Genomic DNA, 19,492 nt, shown 5'->3' on the forward strand with positions numbered 1-19,492 from the left:
TCCTGGCGATTCAGAAGACTAGGGATCAAACTCTGCTCCATTCCAGTTTGGCTGTGTGGAGGGCAAATGCCCTGCTGCTGTGCTATCACTCCAGGCTCTCTATTGTCCTTTTTGTTGATTAGCCTAGATAGTTCTGCAGAAGAGTTGTGTAGAATTTATTTTTCATGCTGGCTTATATCATTTAGCATGTGCTCAAAGTTCATTCCCACTGTGTCCATGTAATTGTGGGAATTATAATGAAATGTTAAAAATTATTTTGAGATCTTTATTATTTATTATCAGTACATTTTTTGGGTTTTTGGGGGCCACACCTGGCAGTGCTTAGGAGTTACTCATGGCTCTATGCTCAGAAGTTACTTCTGGCTTGGGGGTCCATATGGGAACCTGGGGATCGAATTCGGGTCCATTTAGGTCGGCCACATGCAAAGCAAAAGCTCTACCACTGTGCTATCACTCCGGCCCCATCAGTATATATTTGTATATCTGTTAGTGTGGGGAGTACACCAATGGTGCATATTCTTTAGTCAGCATCTGAGGGGTCATTTCGGCGTCATGGAATGCTGGGGATTTAGCCAGAGCACATGCTCCAGCCCTTTTAGTTCTCTCACCGTTGTTATATACCTGCATATCCAGCTCATATAGACATATCATGGGTAACAATGGGTTGCTAGGGAAAGTGTAAGAAGGCCCACCTTTTTGTTTGTTTGTTTGTTTGTTTGTTTGTTTGTTTGTGTCTGTTCTCAGGAATCACTGCTGACTAGCTCAGGGGACCATATGTAATGCTGGGGATTGAACCTGAGCCAGCTGCATTCAAGGCAAATATTCTACTTGCTTTACTATTGCTCTGGCCTTCTGAAGAAGTCTAGCTTTTTAAAGCATATGTTAACTGCTTTCATTTTTTAAAGTATGAATATATTTATAAAATATTTTTTTTAAGTATGGAATTTTTTTATTTTGGGTGTTTGGGTCACACTTGGTGGCGCTAGGGGTTACTCCTGGCTCTGTGCTCAGAAGTCACTCGTGGCAGGCACAGGGGACCATATGGATGCCGGGATTCAATCCTGGGTCCGTCCTGTGTTGACTGCGTACCAGGCAAATGCCTTACTGCTGTGCTATCGCTTTGCCCTAGTATGGAATTTTTTGTTTGTTTGTTTTTGGGTCACACCCGCATAGGTGTTACTACTGACTCTGCACTCAGAAATCGCTCCTGGCAGGCTTGAGGGACCATATAGGATTTCTGGGATTTGAACCACAGTCCTTCTGCATGCAAGGCAAACGCCCTACCTACATGCTATCTCTCCGGCCCAGTATGGAATATTTTTAAAGTACATTGTGTAGATGTACCATCATTTTGTTTACACGTGATTGGCTTTTGAATTTGTCAGTAAGCTGCTTTGAACTTGGGTCTGAATATTTGTTCGAAATCCTATTTTAGGCTGAAATACATTTGCTGATATTAAAATAATGTTTTTCAATATATTTTGATTCATCAAGTAGAATTTGAGTTGTTACAAATTTGGAAGGAAAAAATAACTTGAATCATTTTGTTGTTGTTGTTTTTTCGGCCATACCTGGTAACGCTCAGGGGTTACTCCTGGTTATGTGCACAGAAATTGCTCCTGGCTTGGGGGGACCATATGGGACACGGGATGGTTTGTCCTAGGCTAGTGTGTGCAAGGCAGATGCCTTACCGCTTGCACCACTGCTCTGGCCTCCAAATCATCTAATTTTTGTATATTTATTTGATTGGTATGGTTGCTGCAGTAAATTATCATAGAATTGAAACCTTGCAAATGTATTTGCCTTAGAATTGTGTGAGTCCTAAGTCTCACTTGGACAACCTGGGTTAAAATCAGAGGATTGTCAGGCTTGGCTCGTTCCTTCCTAGGGGCTTTTCTGCTTCCCTGTCTTGAATGTTCCACTTCGCCACACTCCAATCCAGCAATAGCTTTGGGCAGTGCCCCTCTTAAGTGTCTGTCCCTGTACTCAAAGATCCTGAGGACTCTCAGGGTTAGATTGACTCCCTTAAATCATCCAGAATAATTTACCATTTCCGGGTCCTTAATGTGTGAACATTTGTGTTGTGCCTGCCTTTTACCATGCAAAGTAACATTGACAGGTGTTGTGTACATTGAGGCTTGGCCACCATTGATAAATGGAGTCTTTTGTTTGTTTTTGGTTTTGGGGTCATACATGGCGATGTTCAGGGGTTACTCCTGGCTCTACTCTCAGAAATCGCCCCTGGCAGGCTCTGGGGACCATATGGGATGCCGGGATTCGAACCACCATTCGTCCTGAACTGGCTGTATGCAAGGCAAATGCCCTACCGCTGTGCTATCTCTCTGGCCCATCTAGTGTCTTAATATATTTATTTAATTACAGTTCCCCTTTCTTCTTATTAAATGTATAAACTTGTCGCTAGTTAAGGACCAAATTTTATTCAAAGTTCTATTTCATCATTGAGGCCTATCATTTAGTAGTCTCTGGAGATTGGTGAGTGAGTTCAGTGGCTGCAGGGTCCTGAATAAGTTTCACATAGCGTATGGTAATATATTGATTCCTACTGGGAATTAGACTTTGCATTAGGCACTTTTGTTCCCTATCAGAGTTGTGACTTGTTCTTGGCTGTTGTAATAAAGTTGCTTCATTTGTCTTGGCAATTCTCACTTTTAATAAAATTTTGAAATAGTAGATTAAAGAAGCTAAAGAGCTTAGATCTGTTTTCACAGCAGTATATTGCTAATTGATTTTTGTGCCCCATTTACTATGCTTTTAAATTCCCTTTAATTACGGTGCTTATAGTTTACCATGACCATGTTCATTACACAAATCTCATTTGATGGGGGAAACAAAGTCCTCCAATTATTCATAGAGATCTGCTGTAGGATTGAGGACAAATATAATGCTAAGTGTATACATTTTCCTCCAAAAATGGGGATGCTACTTATTTTTGTCAGAATAGTTTGTAGAAAGTGAGATCTTTTTAGTTGCCTCTTCCTTTTCATTTTAGGAATGCACAGGGAAACTAGGGATTAAGAACAGAAGATGAGTAATTCTCAGAATTAATACTTCCATAGTCTATTGATCATTTGTGATTCTCTGTAGTAATTAGATAGTACTGAAGGGAGATGTTGCTGTGAATAGTGTGGATATTTGTGAACCATCAATCTAGATAATTCTGGTCTCATTAAAAAAAATCCAATTGAGACTGGAGTGATAGTACAGTGTTTGGGCACTTGCCTTGCACATGGCCAACTCCCTGAGCACAAAGTGGGTATAAGCCCTGAACACTGCCAGGTTTGCCCCCAAAACAAACCAAACCCCCACAATTGAGCTGTTTATTTTCTTCCCTTGCTAATCAACCATTGATTAGTTGGTATATTGTTGTCATCAATAAATTGTTGCACTTTAAGATACAGATAGAATTGTGTTTTCCCTTTCCTTTGTTTTGTTTTGGGGCTATGCTGGGCAGTATTAAGGGCCAGTGACTCTGAGGTCAGGGTCACTCTAGGTGCTTTGGGGGAGCCATGCACCTCTAGGAATCAAAGCTGCTCTCCTGCATGTATAGCATACTCCAGGTGGGTGAATTGTCTCTACACCAAACATAACTATTTGTTGCCATGTTTATGCCTATGTAGAAAGGATTTACTGTACTGCATTGCAAGGCAGTGCAGTGTAAGGCCTACATGTGTTCATATATGTTCATACATGCATTGAGAGACCATAATGACTGTGCAAGTCAAAGCATCCAATGACATTGTCTCTTAGATCACTCTAGGAGTCCAGAAAATAGCCTTCAAATACTCCTAAGTGATAAACACAGAGGATAATAACATTTGGATGGTGAATCAGCCACTGGGGAGAAGAAGTAATTTTCAGTATGCATATTAACTACTTCACCACAAATTGAATTTATAGGCTTCTTATTGAAATGGAAAGAGACAGAACCTGAAATTTCTATTCAGTGGATGAATCAGCATGAATAGAGATGATTTTTTAAGAATTAGTTTTCAATTAAGTGATGCCAATAATAATCTAGTTAAGTGTTTTGTCTTCTTAATTTTAGTGAAAAATTTATACTGACTTTATTTTCCCATTTTAATTTTATTTTTGGGCTTTGGGTTACACCTAATGGTGCTCAGAGCTTAGTCCTGGCTGACTTCATACCTGAAGCCGTGTTAGCCATGTGCAAGGCATGTGCCCACCTGTTGTAGTATCACTCTGGCCCCTTCTCTTTGTTTTGTTTTGTTTTGTTTCTGGGCCAAACTCAGCTGTGCTTAAGGGTTACTCCTGGCTGGGGCTGGGGATTTAGGAGACCATAGGATATGCTGGGGATTAAACCCAGAGTGGCAGCATGCAAGGCAACTACTACCCACTCTACTATTGCTCCAGTCTCTGTATTAACCTCTTAGCATTTCAGGTTTGGTTTTTTTTTTTTTTTTTGTGCCACACCCAGTGGCGCTCGGGTTATTCCTGACTATGCGCTCAAAAATCGCTCCTGCTTGGGGGACCATATGGGACGCCAGAGATAGAACCCAGGTCTGTCCTGGGTCAGGCACGTGCAAAGCAAACACCCTACTGCTGCGCCACCACTACAGCCCCAGGTTTGGTATTTTTAAACTTTAAATCCTACTGATTTTCTCATCTCAACAGTCTCTAATTTCTTAAGTCCCTGATCTTTAATGATAGGTTTTAGAAACCGATTATTACAAATGGAAAATTATGGAGAGGGAAGGAGGGAGAGAGGATAGGGAGAGACCTGCCTGATGTGCAGTAGATTGTACCTCGGTTTCCCAGGCTGCAGATGGTTTCCTGAGCACCATCGAAGACATGTCTGAACACAGCTAGGAGCAATCCCTGAGGACTGTGAGTACTGGCCTCAAAACCTACTACTTCCTTCACTCTATCTTAGGTTAAACATGATGACAAATATACATTATTACCAAAGCCTGTACTCAAACTTGAGCATGTGCAGAAGGGGGTTAATTTTGAATTAAACCTAATGTAGCTTAGTGAACTTCTCATATGGAAAAGTCACAAAAATATCTGAATTATTCTACATAATCTTCACTAAGATTATGTAGTTAATAATAATAACATTTGGATGGCATACATCATAATCATTCGTAATGTGTAATTACATTATTTGTTTTAGTTGGCCATCTTCTCCCCTACTAAACCTTCCTTTTAAATTCCTTAAGCTTAAAAAAAAAACTCAGGAAGAAAAAGTTCTTATAAGTACACATCATGATGTTTGTCATCTAGGTAGGTTATTGAAGGTCTAGGCTCAGTGAGAGACAAGAGACAATGCAGTAGGCTTGGGTTGACTTTCCAGGACCACATAGGTCCTGATGCACTGCCAGAAGAAGCCCCTTAGCACTGCTGGGCCCCTGAGCACCCCTCCCCTAGGACTTGTCCTCCATCCCAAGAAACAAATAAAAATTGTCATCTTGGGGCTGGAGAGATAGCACAGCAGTAGGGCATTTGCCTTGCAAGCGGCGAACCCAGGACCAACAGTGGTTCAAATCCTGGCATATCCCGTATGGTCCCCAGCGTGATTTCTGAGCACAGAGTCAGGAATAACCCTTGTGCTGCTGAGTGTGACACAAAAACAAAAACAAATTGTCATCAATTTGTTCATAGTGATGTTAGACTGTTAAACAATTAGTTACTTGATTTGCATGTTAGCCAACCCAGGTTTCATCTCCAGCTATACCTATTATTTTTCTGAAAAAGTTTTTATTTGTTTTTGGTTTTTTTCTTGGGGTCCACATCCAATGAAGCTGTTGTTTTTGTTTTACTAGACCATTGTGGTCAGTGAGAAATGACCAGTGGCTAATTAACCAGTGATTAATCCTGGCTCTGCACTCAGGATTCACTCCTTGTGGTGCCTGGGTAACCAAATGAGATGCTGGGGATGGAACCTGGTCATCTACATATAGGGCAAACACCTTCCCTGCTGTACTATCATTTTAGGCTTTGGCCATCGAAATCTGTTTGTGCTGGTATAAGTGACTTTGGAAATCCACTCTCATTGCCTCTCAAGGCATTGTTGGCAATCTTATTTTTCAAATTACATTTTAAAAATGTAATTCTAGGGGCTGGAGATAGCACGGAAGGTAGGGTGCTTGCTTTACACACCACTTTCCTGGTTTTGATCCCTGGCGCTACATGTGTTCCTCTGTGCCTGCCAGGAGCACATCCACTTGTGAATTCCTCCTCACTCTGAAAAAAGGCAGATTGAATCATGTCAGCCTTTGGTTAAAATAGTTTTCATTAGGATAAAAAAGAAGTTCTTTGGGGCACAGCGGTGGTGCAAGCCATTAGGTGCCTGCCTTGCTCATGCTAGCCTAGGACAGACAGAGTCCCATATGGTCCCCAAAGCCAGGGACGATTTCTGAGCACTAGCCAGGAGTAACCCCTATGTGTCACTGGATGTGGCCGGAAAACAAACAAAAAAGTTCTTTGTATCTTTTTTGTCTTTTTTTTTACTTGTTATATCATACTGAATTTATCAATTAGTACATTTTGTGTCCTTACTGGACATTAATTCTGTCAATTTTATGCAAAACAAAAAATTATTATACTGTATTTATTGTACTGTATGTTAGGGAATAAAAACAGAAACTTATTGCAGACCTCTAGGAGAATTAAGATAGTTTTTATAAATGGATACTATAATTCATAGGTGCTCTTATTATTTTCATAAAGTATGACCTTTTTTTACCTGTGTGAGTAAGCTTCGTAAAGATCTAAATAAACAGGGTTTCTACTTTAATTTCATTTAAAAAACTATTTAAAATAATTTTGGGGGCCCACAACCAGAATGAAGAGGGAACATTCACTTTCACACACCGTTTTCTTTCAGCAGAGTATTCCATGTTTTGGGATGTTGGTTAGGGAAAATTGACATGACTTAATAAATAATTTGCTTAATTATATATGGCATTAAGACTTTTCTTTTCTTTTTTCTTCCTTTTTTTTTTTTTTTTTGGTTTTTGGGCCACACCCGGTGGCACTCAGGGGTTACTCCTGGCTATCTGCTCAGAAATAGCTCCTGGCAGGCACAGGGGACCATATGGGACACCGGGATTTGAACCAATCACCTTTGGTCCTGGATCGGCTGCTTGCAAGGCAAACGCCGCTGTGCTATCTCTCCGGGCCCTCATTAAGACTTTTGTAATTTACTTTAGTTCTTTGCTGAAAAATGGTACTGATTTTGGCTTCTGACAACTTTGAAACTGGAAAGTTGGGTTCCTTTTGGTCGACGCTAATATTTCTGTCGTTGAATTGGCATATTTTATCTTACACATGAGTTTAATTCAATTGCATTGCATATGTTGATAAAAAGCTTTGGTTTAAACAAATTTGTTTGGCTATGCTCATACTATACTGTTCTTTGATTTTGCACTCTCTCTCTGTCTCTGTCTCTCCCTCCTCTATCCTTTTCCCTCCTCTATCCTCTATCCTCATTTCATTTCTCAGTTAACACCTGGCAGTGCACTCCAGAATTATACCTGGCAGACCAGGGACCATATGGGATGCTAGAGTTTGAACCCAGTGTAATCTGTAATCTGCCACTTGCAAGACAAACAACATATCCACTGTACTATATTGCTAGCCCATCTTATTTTTAAAGTAATAAAAGTCAAGTATTATTGCTCAATTAATTGCCAATTATTATTAGTAATATTATAATAATTGTTAATCATTATTGCTCCAAATTGTCACTTTGGTATATGACATTTCCCCTTTTGTCATTTGGGGGACACATGCAGCTGTGCCTCAGGGCTTACTCTTTGTTCTGCACATTGATCACCCCTGGTGGGGCTTAGTGGACCATTAGTGCTATCAGGGACAGAACCTGGGCCAGTTGTATAGCAACACAAGTGCCTCTTAACTGTTTCACTGGCCCCTAAATGGTATTTTTACATTCAGGAACCTTGGACTTATTTATAATATGTGACCATCTTTTCTATTAAAAAATTAGCTGCTATTGATCCAAATGTGGAGGTGTGGTTCAGTTGATCCATTCTCCATATTTAAGCTCTGCTGCTTGGTTCTTAGTCCACAGAGATGAGCTTGCCCTACTGGACTGTGGAGTCTCTTTTAAGTGACCTTTGTTTCTCTTCCTCGATTCTTTTGCTCCACACCTCATCTCAGGGATGATCTTGTAGAAAAATAAATCATGCATGGTTGCCTTTGGTGTCTTTCCTCCCATCTTAGCATGACTTTCACATACTTTGGCTTACAGAGTATTATGAAATTTGCTCTTTCGCCTCTATCTGACCTTATTTTCTGCTATTCTTATCTACTATGCTAAAATTTATATTTTTTATTTCTCTTTTACTATCTTTTGGATGAACTTTTCCACTTTATTTTTTGTCTCTCTTAGTACTAAGGACTGTATCCAGGGCCACACCTACAGAGTGTGAGTTTTTTTTCATCCAGCCACATTCCTGGTTGTGACCCCTTAAATTTGTTTTTGGTTGAGCAACATTGCATCTTTTATTTGTCCAGTAAATAGGTCTAAAATAACTCTCCCGGGCCCGGAGAGATAGCACAGCGGCGTTTGCCTTGCAAGCAGCCGATCCAGGACCAAAGGTGGTTGGTTCGAATCCCGGTGTCCCATATGGTCCCCCGTGCCTGCCAGGAGCTATTTCTGAGCAGACAGCCAGGAGTAACCCCTGAGCATTGCCGGGTGTGGCCCAAAAACAAAAAATAAAAAAAAAATAAAATAAAATAACTCTTCCCTTTTAGATGCTTCTTTTTCTTCGTGCTCTTTTTGACTTTCTTTATATCACATGTCACAATTAATAGTTAAGGTAAATTTAAATCCATAAATGCAAATTCCCAGAGAGCAGAGACCTTATCTTTTGTCTCTATGTCTCCACTCAGTTTCTGTTTTCTACCAGCTTTTGGTTTTAGTGGATAGTTAATCTTTGCTGCCTGGATGTCTGTTCCTGCTCCTTTCATGCTGAACTGTTGTTTTCGGTAGTCTTCTGAAAGTTTGTGCGTTACTCATTACAGTTCTGCTCAATTTGGGTGGGTTTGGCTGCTTTTTTGGGGGCTACACTCAGAAGTGCTTCAGGCTTACTCCAGGCTTTGCAGTCAGGAATTATTTCTGGCAGTGTTTGGTGTGTGTGTGTGTGTAGGTGGGGGAGTGGACACTAGGATGCCTGAGTAAGCTTTGTGTAAGGTTCTGGCCTCTTCACTTGGTTTTTAGCACCTTGATTATTCTACTTCCTTTTTTTGTTTGTTTGTTTTTGTTTTTGGCTCACACCCAGTGGCACTCAGGGGTTACTCCTGGCTCTGAGCTCAGAAATCACTCCTGGCAGTTTTGGGGGACCATATGGGATGCCGGGATTTGAACCATATCCTTCCTGGTTCAGCTGCATGCTAGGCAAGCGCCTCACCGCTGTGCTCTCTCTCTGGCCCTGATAATTCTACTTGAATCAGTGTGATGTTGTCAATTCTGATTAAGATCATGTACTTTTCTTGCATGTGACTGACCTGGTTTTCATCCCCTGTGCCTCATTGATCATGTGACACACGCACGCACGCACGCATGCACGGTATGATTCCTGAGCATTGAGTCAGGAGTAAGCCCTGAACAGCACCTCCGGGTGTGTCTTACTTGCTCCTCTCCAGATAAACTAAAACAAAACTTGTACAACATAGAAATAGACTTACACATTTTAATGAGTTCTTCCTTCCTTCCTTCCTTCCTTCCTTCCTTCCTTCCTTCCTTCCTTCCTTCCTTCCTTCCTTCCTTCCTTCCTTCCTTCCTTCCTTCCTTCCTTCCTTCCTTCCTTCCTTCCTCCCTCCCTCCCTCCCTCCCTCCCTCCCTCCCTCCCTCCCTCCCTCCCTCCCTCCCCTCCCCTCCCCTCCCCTCCCCTCCCCCTCCCTCCCTCCCTTCCTTCCTTCCTTCCTGTTTGTTTTTGGTTTTTGAGCTTCACCTGATGGTGCTCAGTCATGGGGGACCATATGGAATGCCAGGAATAAGGGAATAGAACCTAGTCTGTCTCGGGTCGGCCACATGCAAAGCAAATACCCTACTGCTGTGCTATCTCTCCGGCTCCTTGATGAGTTTTCAGTGGGGGTAAAATAAGACTAGGTTTAGGTAAACTTCATTCCATCTGACCTGAGGTCTAGAGAGTTGAAGAGAATTAATGATCCATGTTTCAAAATTATTTTGAGAATTTTAAGCTATTCTGTCCTTACTGGAAGGGGAACTTTATTTGCTTTATTGTGTAGAAATAGCTTCAGTGTGTGCGCGCTGGGACACATCCTGCAGTGCTCAGGGATCACAATGGCGATGCTCAGAATCTGTTGCTGAGGTTTGAATAAGGGTGACAAGGCTGCAGAGCAAGTGCCTAAATCCTTGCCCTGAGGCATTCTTTGAGAGCCCGGGGCCTTCAGGCCTTCGTAATTTCCTTCTTTCCTGCTTTTTCCTCTTGCTATAGTGTCAGTTCTCAGGTTCAACTTCCCTTACCCTTCCAGAACCCTCTTTTGGTCTATGGGCTGCGAATTCTTTGCTGTAATGATGTATCCTGTGTGTAGGCAGGTGTTGAACAGCATCCCTGGCTTTTAACCATGAAAGCCTCAGGCACTGCTTAGTTTTGACAACCCCAAAGTGTCCCCAGCTTATGTCCAGTGTCTCCCGATGAGCTGAAACCATTCTCTGTTGACTGTGGGTTTATTTCCTTGACCTTGAACTCCTGTTCAGCTCCTCTTCCTCTCCGTGCACCCACCCCTCCCACACTCCTGTTTTTTTTTCCTTCCATTTTCTCCCTCTTCCCCAGTTTTCTTTGGTAAAGGACTTCCCTTGACTCTCTTAGTCTCTTTCGGACTTATACCCCACGTGCCACTGAACATGCCTTTACTCTCCTGTTAGCTGATGTGATTTGTTTCTACCACTTGGTAGTGTGTGTCTACTTTCTGTCTCTTTGTCTCCTATGCCCTACCCCCTTATCTCCAGCCCATCATACAGTCCTGAATAAAGGCCTCCTGAGCATCACTGGAATCTGCCTTTACTCTTGATTTTCACAGCATTTTCCCACTCAGTGTTATCATGCCCTTTATTGCCCTCCTAATCTATATGTTCTATAGTCTTTCCCCTATAATTCTCACTTGCAAAGTTCTTGGGTCCCTGTATCTGCATTTTGAAAGGTTTGCCAGGTCTTACTAACTCCATTCCATTCTCTTGGTTAAGAAACAAGACGTGGCTCAGAAAAATTTTCAAAAATCCTTACTTATTTTTTTTTTTCCAAAAATACTCTCTGATGTGTGATGTGTTATTTGCAAATCTTTTTTCATTAACCTAAGTTAACTTTAGCTCTTTTAGACAGTGTTGTGTGAAATTTTAATATTCACTTAGTTACTGATTTAAAAAATAACCAACTGTGAAATCTACTGTGGCTGGGGAGGGAGCAGGAGGAAATGCGGACATCCTAACTTACTAACTGGTGTGTGTGCAGTTGGACTGCGACCGTGTAAAATATTAACCCACGCTCTCTTTTCTTGCAGGTATTTATAACAGCAATGATGTAGCGGTCTCCTTCCCAAATGTAGTGTCTGGCTCAGGCTCTAGCACTCCTGTCTCCAGCTCTCACTTACCTCAGCAGTCTTCCGGCCACTTGCAGCCAGTGGGCGCCCTCTCCCCATCTGCTGCATCTGCCGCAGCCCCTACTGCTGCTACCACTCAGGTAAGGGAACAACAGTTCCAGTGTGATGGGGCTTCCATTAAGACTGGGTGTGATAAATGCCCAAAAGTAAGCGAAGGGAGAATGTGAAAGCTGTTCTTCAGTATGGGCTTGTTAGGGAGTTGAATACAGTCACTTAGGGGGCTGAAATGTAGTCATGAAATGTATTATGAAACCCTGTCAGTTACAGGAATGTAGGCCACAGCTCCTACAATTCACAGGCTAAGCGCCTGTCATAGAGGTCTGGCTGGGGGTAGGAGGGGAACTGGGTATTGGTGGAGGGACACAGGCACTGGTGAAGGGACTGGGACTGTATGTATATTGGATCATTGCGTGCCTGAAATCCAACCCTAAATGACTTTGTAATTCCTAGGGACTAAGTAAAATAAAAGGAAAGTAAGCTTTAGGGCCCAGAGAAGTTTCAGCAGCCTGAACACATTGTTGGCAGGGAGGAGCTCTGGGTTAGCTCAGTCTGATCTGTGATCAGGTCACCAGTGTCACCAGAAGAGACCCCCCAAGCAAGTTGGGAGTAGCCCCAGCAATGCCAAGTGTTGCCTAAATTTCCTCCACAACAAAATCAGCGGTGAAGAAAACAAAGTGGGGTTTCTTCTATAAGAATTTATGAAACATGGGACCAGAGTGGTGGCGCAAGCAGTAGGGCATTTGCCCAGCATGTGTCTGACCTCGGACGATCCTAGGTTCGATCCCCCAGCATCCCATATGGTCCCCCAAGCCAGGGGTGATTTCTGAATGCATAGCCATGAGTAACCCCTGAGCATCACTGGGTGTGGCCTAAAACCCCTTCCCCCAAATTTATGAAACTTATAAAAAATAAGGGACAGGGTAGATTTGGGCTGGAGGTAGAGCATGGTGATGCCCCACCTGGAGTGATCCCTGAGCACCTGCTGTTATGGTCCCCAAACCAGAAAAGGCGCTGAGAGTTAATACCAAGGGTTAAGGCATTTGCTTTGTTGATTGCCTGCCCTGCCCTGTCCTGAGTACCACCTGGTCTCCCAAGCACCAAAAACACAATTAGTAAAAATAATAGGCCTTCTAACATGACATTTATGAGAGGCCAAAGGTGTATATGGTACACTGAGCAGTTATTCTTTTCTGTTTTGGGACCACACTCAGCTGTGCTTAGGAATTACTCTTTGGGATGCCCAGAGGGACCATATGAAGTCCTGACATGGAATTGTAAAACTTTCTGCTGTGTTGGGGATTGAACCTGAGTCTCTTACATTCAAAACATGCACCACACTAGTGCATTAAAAACATGTATCTTGGGCCCAGAGAGATAGCAGCGTTTGCCTTGCAAGCAGCCGATCCAGGACCAAAGGTGGTTGGTTTGAATCCCGGTGTCCCATATGGTCCCCCGTGCCTGCCAGGAGCTATTTCTGAGCAGACAGCCAGGAGTAACCCCTGAGCACAGCCGGGCGTGACCCAAAAACAAAAACAAACAAACAAAAACAACAAAAAAACAAACATGTATCTTGTCACTGCATTCAAAACAATCACAATTCCTCAAGCTAGCAGGATTTGATCCCTCAGCACAGAGCCAAAAGTAAGCACTAAGCATAGCTGGGTGTGGGTCCCCCCAGTGTAGATGCTGAAAAACACAAACTAATTTTGGGCTTTGGTCTGTTTTTAGGGCCACACTTGCTGTTTGGGGCTTGTTCCTGGCATTGTCTGGTGGGCTGTATGGGGATGGGATTCAAATGAGGACGGGCCTCAGTCCAGGCATATGCCTCAGCGCCTGTCCCCCTAGGACTACTCTAAAAGAGGAAAATCAAATTAGGAAAATCATAATTTTGAATTATTTATAGAGACAATAAGTAGGTAAGGCTGTACATAACTCCCAATTGACTCCTCATCTAATCAAAGGAAATAGTTTAAAATTCTTAAAAAGCCTGGGGATGTGGCTCAGTAATGAAAAGCATATGCCTTGCATATATGGGGACCCGGACTTGATCCCCACACTAGAAGAAAGAATACATTTCCAAATCCTTTTGATTTATTTTGAACTCTTTGTAATTTTATTTTGTCCCAAAATAAAAATACTGGTAAGCATCTAATTATAAATTAATTGAGTAGATTAGATTGCTGTAAACTTGTATCTGATCTAATAAGGGCTTTTAAAATGCATATATTTATTATTCTCTTATTTCTGTGAATTGGACACCAAACACAGCTGTAGGTTGTTTATTTTTAATGTATCGAAGCAGTGTAAAGAATCAATAAATAGGTCACATATAGGAATAAACAGGCAGTTTAGCAAAGATAAAGTTATGATTAGTGGTGGTATTATTATTGTTATTATGGTTGTTTTGGGACCATACCTACCAGTGCTTAATCTTTTTCTCCTGGTTTGGCACTCAAGAGTTTACTGTTGGCAATGCTCAGGGTCCTATATGTGGTGCCAGGGATTTAACCCAGGTCTGCCACATGCAAGGCAAGTGCCCTTCCACCTTGTGTAATCTCTTCAACCCTGATGGTATTTTTTTTTTTAATAAAAATTTAACTAATAAGGGCTTCTCAACAGGAATAATGAGAGTTTGGCTTCCTTTTCCTCCCCTCTTTCTTTCCTCACCCACCCCTCCCTTCCCCTTCCCCTTTTTTAAAGCTACAAGTCTGCTTAATTCTAGACTGAATTGAGCAAAAATACCTCATTTCTACTTACTCATTCTGCTTGTGGTTTGCTGGTTTGGCATTAGGGAGGTGGAAGGGGGAAGTAGTGGTGAAGAGAAATTTATAGCTAGAGGGAAGATTCCACTCAACGTATGACTAAACTGAAGAACAAAGACATTTTAGTTGCAAGTAATCCAGGATTCTGTCCAATGAAGATCTGTGCTGTTGATCCTCTTTCGGGTTTCAGTGAGATGGGTCTCTTAGAGATGTGATCGTCCTTCAGACCCCAGCCTGCATACTGAGACAGTCACATCCATCGCATTCTGTTTTAAGTGGAAGCCAATTTCTTTGCCACCTTGAGTGCCACTGGAGCAAACTGCTGCTTCTAGGCAGCTGGGGCCCGAGGGGATTTCCTGTTTGAACCAAATAAGAGCAATCTCACTTTCACTGTCTGAGACTTTTATTATTACTGAATGTACAACATGCAGATTTTATTTTTATAACATGAAAGAAAAGAGATTAAAAAAAAAACACCTTAGAATTAGAACCAGAGTGATAGCACAGCAGGGAGGGCATTTTTCTTGCACACAGCCGACCCTGAATTCTATATGGTTCCCTGAGCCTACCAGGAAGTAATTTCTGAGCACAGAGCCAGGAGTAAGCTCTTGCAACTGAGTATGGCACCTCTTGTCCCCTGGGAAAAAAAAAACCAAAACAAACAAAAAACCTTAGAATCAACTGACTGTTTGGATACAATTCAAAATTAAGTGCATGTAATAATTGAATTTTCTTTTCAAAAGTACTAAAGTTTTTTGGGGGCTTAATTTCTTAGAGGCATAAGTATATTTTAATCATATAATTTGCCATGTTTAGATAGTGACATTCTTGCTTTTTACTGCTTCTATTATGTAGTTTGTTAACATGAAGGGAGAAAAAAGGCAAAATTATAAATGGATAATTAAAATTATTTAGAATTATTTAGAATATAATTATAGAAGTCATTACAATTTAGAAACCATCACATCCAGCAAGTAGTTAGGTAAAAATATAGAAAAGGGAGAATAAAAAAAAAAGGGAGAATAAAAATGTCAATATTTCCTGTTTTTATTCCTTTTCTCTCATGCAGAAAACTTAAGTTTTTGGAGGGATTTGGTGCCAGCAGGATAGAAATCAGGGGAGTTTCATGATCTGGCAAGATCGACTTTTTGGTCTATTTTCTGTATTAAGGATTGTTTCCCAAGGGCTGAAGTGATGGTACAGCAAGGAAGGCATATGCCTTGCATGCTGCCCACCTGGATTTGTTCCCTAGTACTTACTACGTGTGGTCCCCCAAGCATGAGGAGTGATCTGGAACACAGAAACAGGAGTAAGCCTTGAACACTGTTGGGTGTGATTCAAAAAAGGAAGGGGTGGACAAAGCTATAGCAAAGCAGGTAGAGCATTTGCCTGGTACACAGCTGTCTGGGGTTCCATCCCCAGGACCACATAGGCTTCCCTGAGCCCTGCCAGGAGTGATGCCACATCACAAAGCAGAACTAAGCCTAGAGCTTAGGAGTGACCCAAAACATTAAGACAAATTTCTCTTCATTAAATAATCCTGGTTCTTTGCTCCATTATTGTTACAAAAAACTGACTGATTTACAAATAAAATATTTAAGTGTAGGGAATTCTAAGGTTTATTTGTGATATTTAGCAAGTATTTAAATGTTTTATTTATTATTATTTATTTATTTACTTATTTTAAATGTTTTATTTTTAATTCAATTTATTTTTTTTGGTGTTTGAGCCATACCTGGTATGAGTAAGCTCAGGGCTTACTCTTGTCTCTGTGCTTAAGAATCACTCCTTGTGGACCAGGGGGACCAAATGGGGTGCCAGGGATGGAACTGGCATGATACATGTGCAAGGCAAGCACCCTTCTTAGTGTGCTGTCTTTCCAGCCTTCGCTAACGACTTTGTAATTAAATAGTGACCTTAAGGAGATCTTTGAAACATACAAGCATTGTTTTGATTTCTAATTTTCTACTAGGCTTATTTTTATTTCTGGGCCTCACTGACAATGCACAGGGGCGAGTTTTTCCAGGTCAGTACTGCCAGGTAGTGCTCAGTGTCTGTGAGTCCTGAGCTTGAACCAGGATTTGCTGCATGCTGGCACCTTAAACCCTCTACTCTTTCTGGCGAGATTTTTGTGCGTGCGTGCGTGCGTGCGTGTGTGTGTGTGTGTGTGTGTGTGTGTGTGTGTGTGTGTGTTCTTTGATACTTTTTTACTTTTTCACAAATCTTACCAGTATGAGATACACAGTTACAAAGTTGTTCATGATTGAGCTTCAGCCATACATACAATGTCCAACATATTTTTCATCACCAATGTCCCCAGACTTCCCCCCTCCCGCCCTCTTCCCTCTCTTCCCTCTCTTCCCTTGGTGGCATTTTTCACTCTCTCCCTCCCTCCTTCTCCCTCTATTCCCTTTCTTCCCCCTTTCTCTTTCTCCCGCCCCAATTTCCTCTCTTTCCCTCTGCCCCGAGAGAGATATCTCCCTGATTTTTATATTTAACATGTCTTGTCTGCTCTATAGGTATGTTAATCAGTTCTAATGGACTATGTACTTTATACTACATTACAATTATTATAGTACTTTATTGACTTCAACTGTTAAAGTAACAGCCCCATTAGTGAGAAAGCAGGTCCTTTACTAAAAAACATCACAAGGGCCAGAGATACATTGAGTAGAGCACGTTGCACAAGGCTGACCTGGGTTTAAGCCCACATCCTATATCATCCCCCAAGCCCTGCCAGGGGTGATTCCTGAGTACAGAGCCAAGAGTAACTTCTGAATGTCCCAGGGGTGGGCCATTCCACCCCCCACTAGCATTTCAGTTTTCTGTTTAGAATTTATGTCACTATAAGTAAATGGATTTTAGCCACTTTAGGGTCAGCTGTTGACTAAGGTTGCTTTTCAGTTCTTAAATTATTTCAGTACCCCTTCCTTTAATTCTAGGGAGTTAATTTTGCCCTCAAAAGGTGACACATTGATTGACTATTAGTTAGGAAATCTGCTTTGACTTGGTTGGCTATTCTCTGCAGTCCTGCTGTCCAATCGTTGAGTGTTAGAGATGGTTTAACTACAGTTGAATCCCTCCTATCACTTTATAGAAACTCAATTGTGGGGCATTCCAGCTTTAGCCTAAACAATGGTTTTGAATATGTTAAGCTCCTAATAATTAGGTAGCAATTTGGGGCTTTGAGTACTGTGGAATGGTGCAATTGAACCTGACAGCACAGCATGAGGGGGTGTACGGGTGGGGATGGGGGCCTCTGGAAGTTGTTCACACTTGGTTTCATCTCATCATACTCCGATTATGAATTTTTTGCTGGTGGTAGCTGACACCAAAATGGGGTCTGTGATAAGAATATGATTATTCGGAGTGCAAAGTTAGAGTGCAGAGTTAGAGAATGACATTTATGATCTTGGCGTACACAGTTCTCTTTATTCTCAGTATTTTTAGGAAGGAAAATATCATTGGATGGACAAATTGACATCAATTTTATTGCTCTGGCCAAGTTAACTTTTGTTTGCAGTAGATGTAATGATTGTGAAAAGGCTTTATAAATTGCATGTGTAAATCAGCATTTAAAAAAAACAACCTTGGGAGCTGGAGAGATAGCATGGAGGTAAGGCCTTTGCCTTGTATGCAGAAGGACAGTGGTTTGAACCCCTGTATCCCATATGGTTCCTTGAGCCTGCCAGGAGCCATTTCTGAGCCTAGAGTCAGGAGTAACACCTGAGCGATGCCGGGTGTGACCCAAAAACCAAACCAAACCAAACCAAAACAAAACAAAACAACCCCCCCAAACAAAAACAAAAACAAAACAAAACCCCAAAAAACAAAAAGCAACCAAACCTGGGGCTGGAATGGTAGGGTGTGTTTGCCTTGCACTCAGCCAACCTGGGGCGGACCTGGGTAGGATGCCCACCATGCCATCTCTTATGATCCCTTCAGCCTGCCAGTAGCGATTTCTGAGCACAGAGCCAGGAATAACCCCTGAGCACTGCCAAGTTTGGCCCCCAAATGAAAAACAACAACAACAACAACAACAACACCACATTAGGGCCATTTGATATGATTTTGAACTGTTGTTTTTTTTTTTGTCATTCTGGATTTTGGGGCCACATCTGATTGGTTGTAATCGGGTGACACTTGGTGGGAACTGAACCCTGTAGGTCTGTTTGTATCCTCTTGGGCTTTTTTTTTTTTTTTTTTTTTTTTTTTTTTTTTTTTTTTTGTGGTTTTTGGGTCACACCCGGCAGTGCTCAGGGGTTATTCCTGGCTCCAGGCTCAGAAATTGCTCCTGGCAGGCACGGGAGGACCATATATGGGACGCCGGGATTCGAACCGATGACCTCCTGCATGAGAGGCAAACGCCTTACCTCCATGCTATCTCTCCGGCCCTCCTCTTGGGCTTTAAGGAAGCATTGTTCTTGTTTTAAAATATATGTTAGGATCAGAAAGCTTGAAGAAGTATGGTTCATTTGAATTTCAAGGCTTTTATCCTTTGGCAGGTTAATTGTGCATTTTTGAAAATGCTGTAATCTCTTTTTCTCTTGTGTGTGTCTCAGTTGGGTTCTGCATGGGGCCAGAGCTCAACTAACAAACTTTCTGCATGATTAAAGGAGGAAGTTTTCTCTGGAAGGTGGAATTTCGTAGCGCCTTTCTAAATAGTCATTCTGTTTTCTTTGTTCTTTTTTATTACTCTGCCTTTATACATATTAGGGAAGACGGAGCCGTAGAGATAGTAGAACAGGTAGGGCCTTTGCCTTGCACAGTCATCCTGGGTTCGATCCCCAGGTCTCTTTGAATCACCACGAACAATCCCTGATCACCAGTTGTGGACCCAAAACAAGCCAACTCTCTCAAATTTGCTCATGTTACCAAATTTTCTTAATTCATATAGTTTCATATATTAACATTTTTAAGATCTGACTTTATTGGTCAATTTGTATCTATTATTTTATTGGCAGTGCTGTCTTTTTTGCCTTGAGGTGCTTTTGTTAAATTGAGCAAAATATCATATTGTCGGGCCCGGAGAGATAGCACAGCGACCTTTGCCTTGCAATCAGCCGATCCAGGACCTAAGGTGGTTGGTTCGAATCCCGGTG

General features: G+C 41.8%; 1 protein-coding gene across 3 annotated transcripts in view; it reads left to right on the top strand.

Annotated features, from left to right (window-relative positions):
- Positions 1-19,492, top strand: part of MLLT10 (MLLT10 histone lysine methyltransferase DOT1L cofactor) — a 113,906-nt gene that overhangs the window by 74,524 nt on the left and 19,890 nt on the right. For all 3 annotated transcript variants that reach the window (XM_049777753.1, XM_049777754.1, XM_049777755.1), the window contains one exon: positions 11,530-11,708. In XM_049777753.1, coding sequence (XP_049633710.1) covers positions 11,530-11,708 — 179 coding nt within the window. The remainder of the gene's footprint in view (positions 1-11,529; positions 11,709-19,492) is intronic.

This window comes from Suncus etruscus, chromosome 7 (genome assembly GCF_024139225.1).
Source record: "Suncus etruscus isolate mSunEtr1 chromosome 7, mSunEtr1.pri.cur, whole genome shotgun sequence".
Lineage (NCBI taxonomy): Eukaryota > Metazoa > Chordata > Mammalia > Eulipotyphla > Soricidae > Suncus > Suncus etruscus.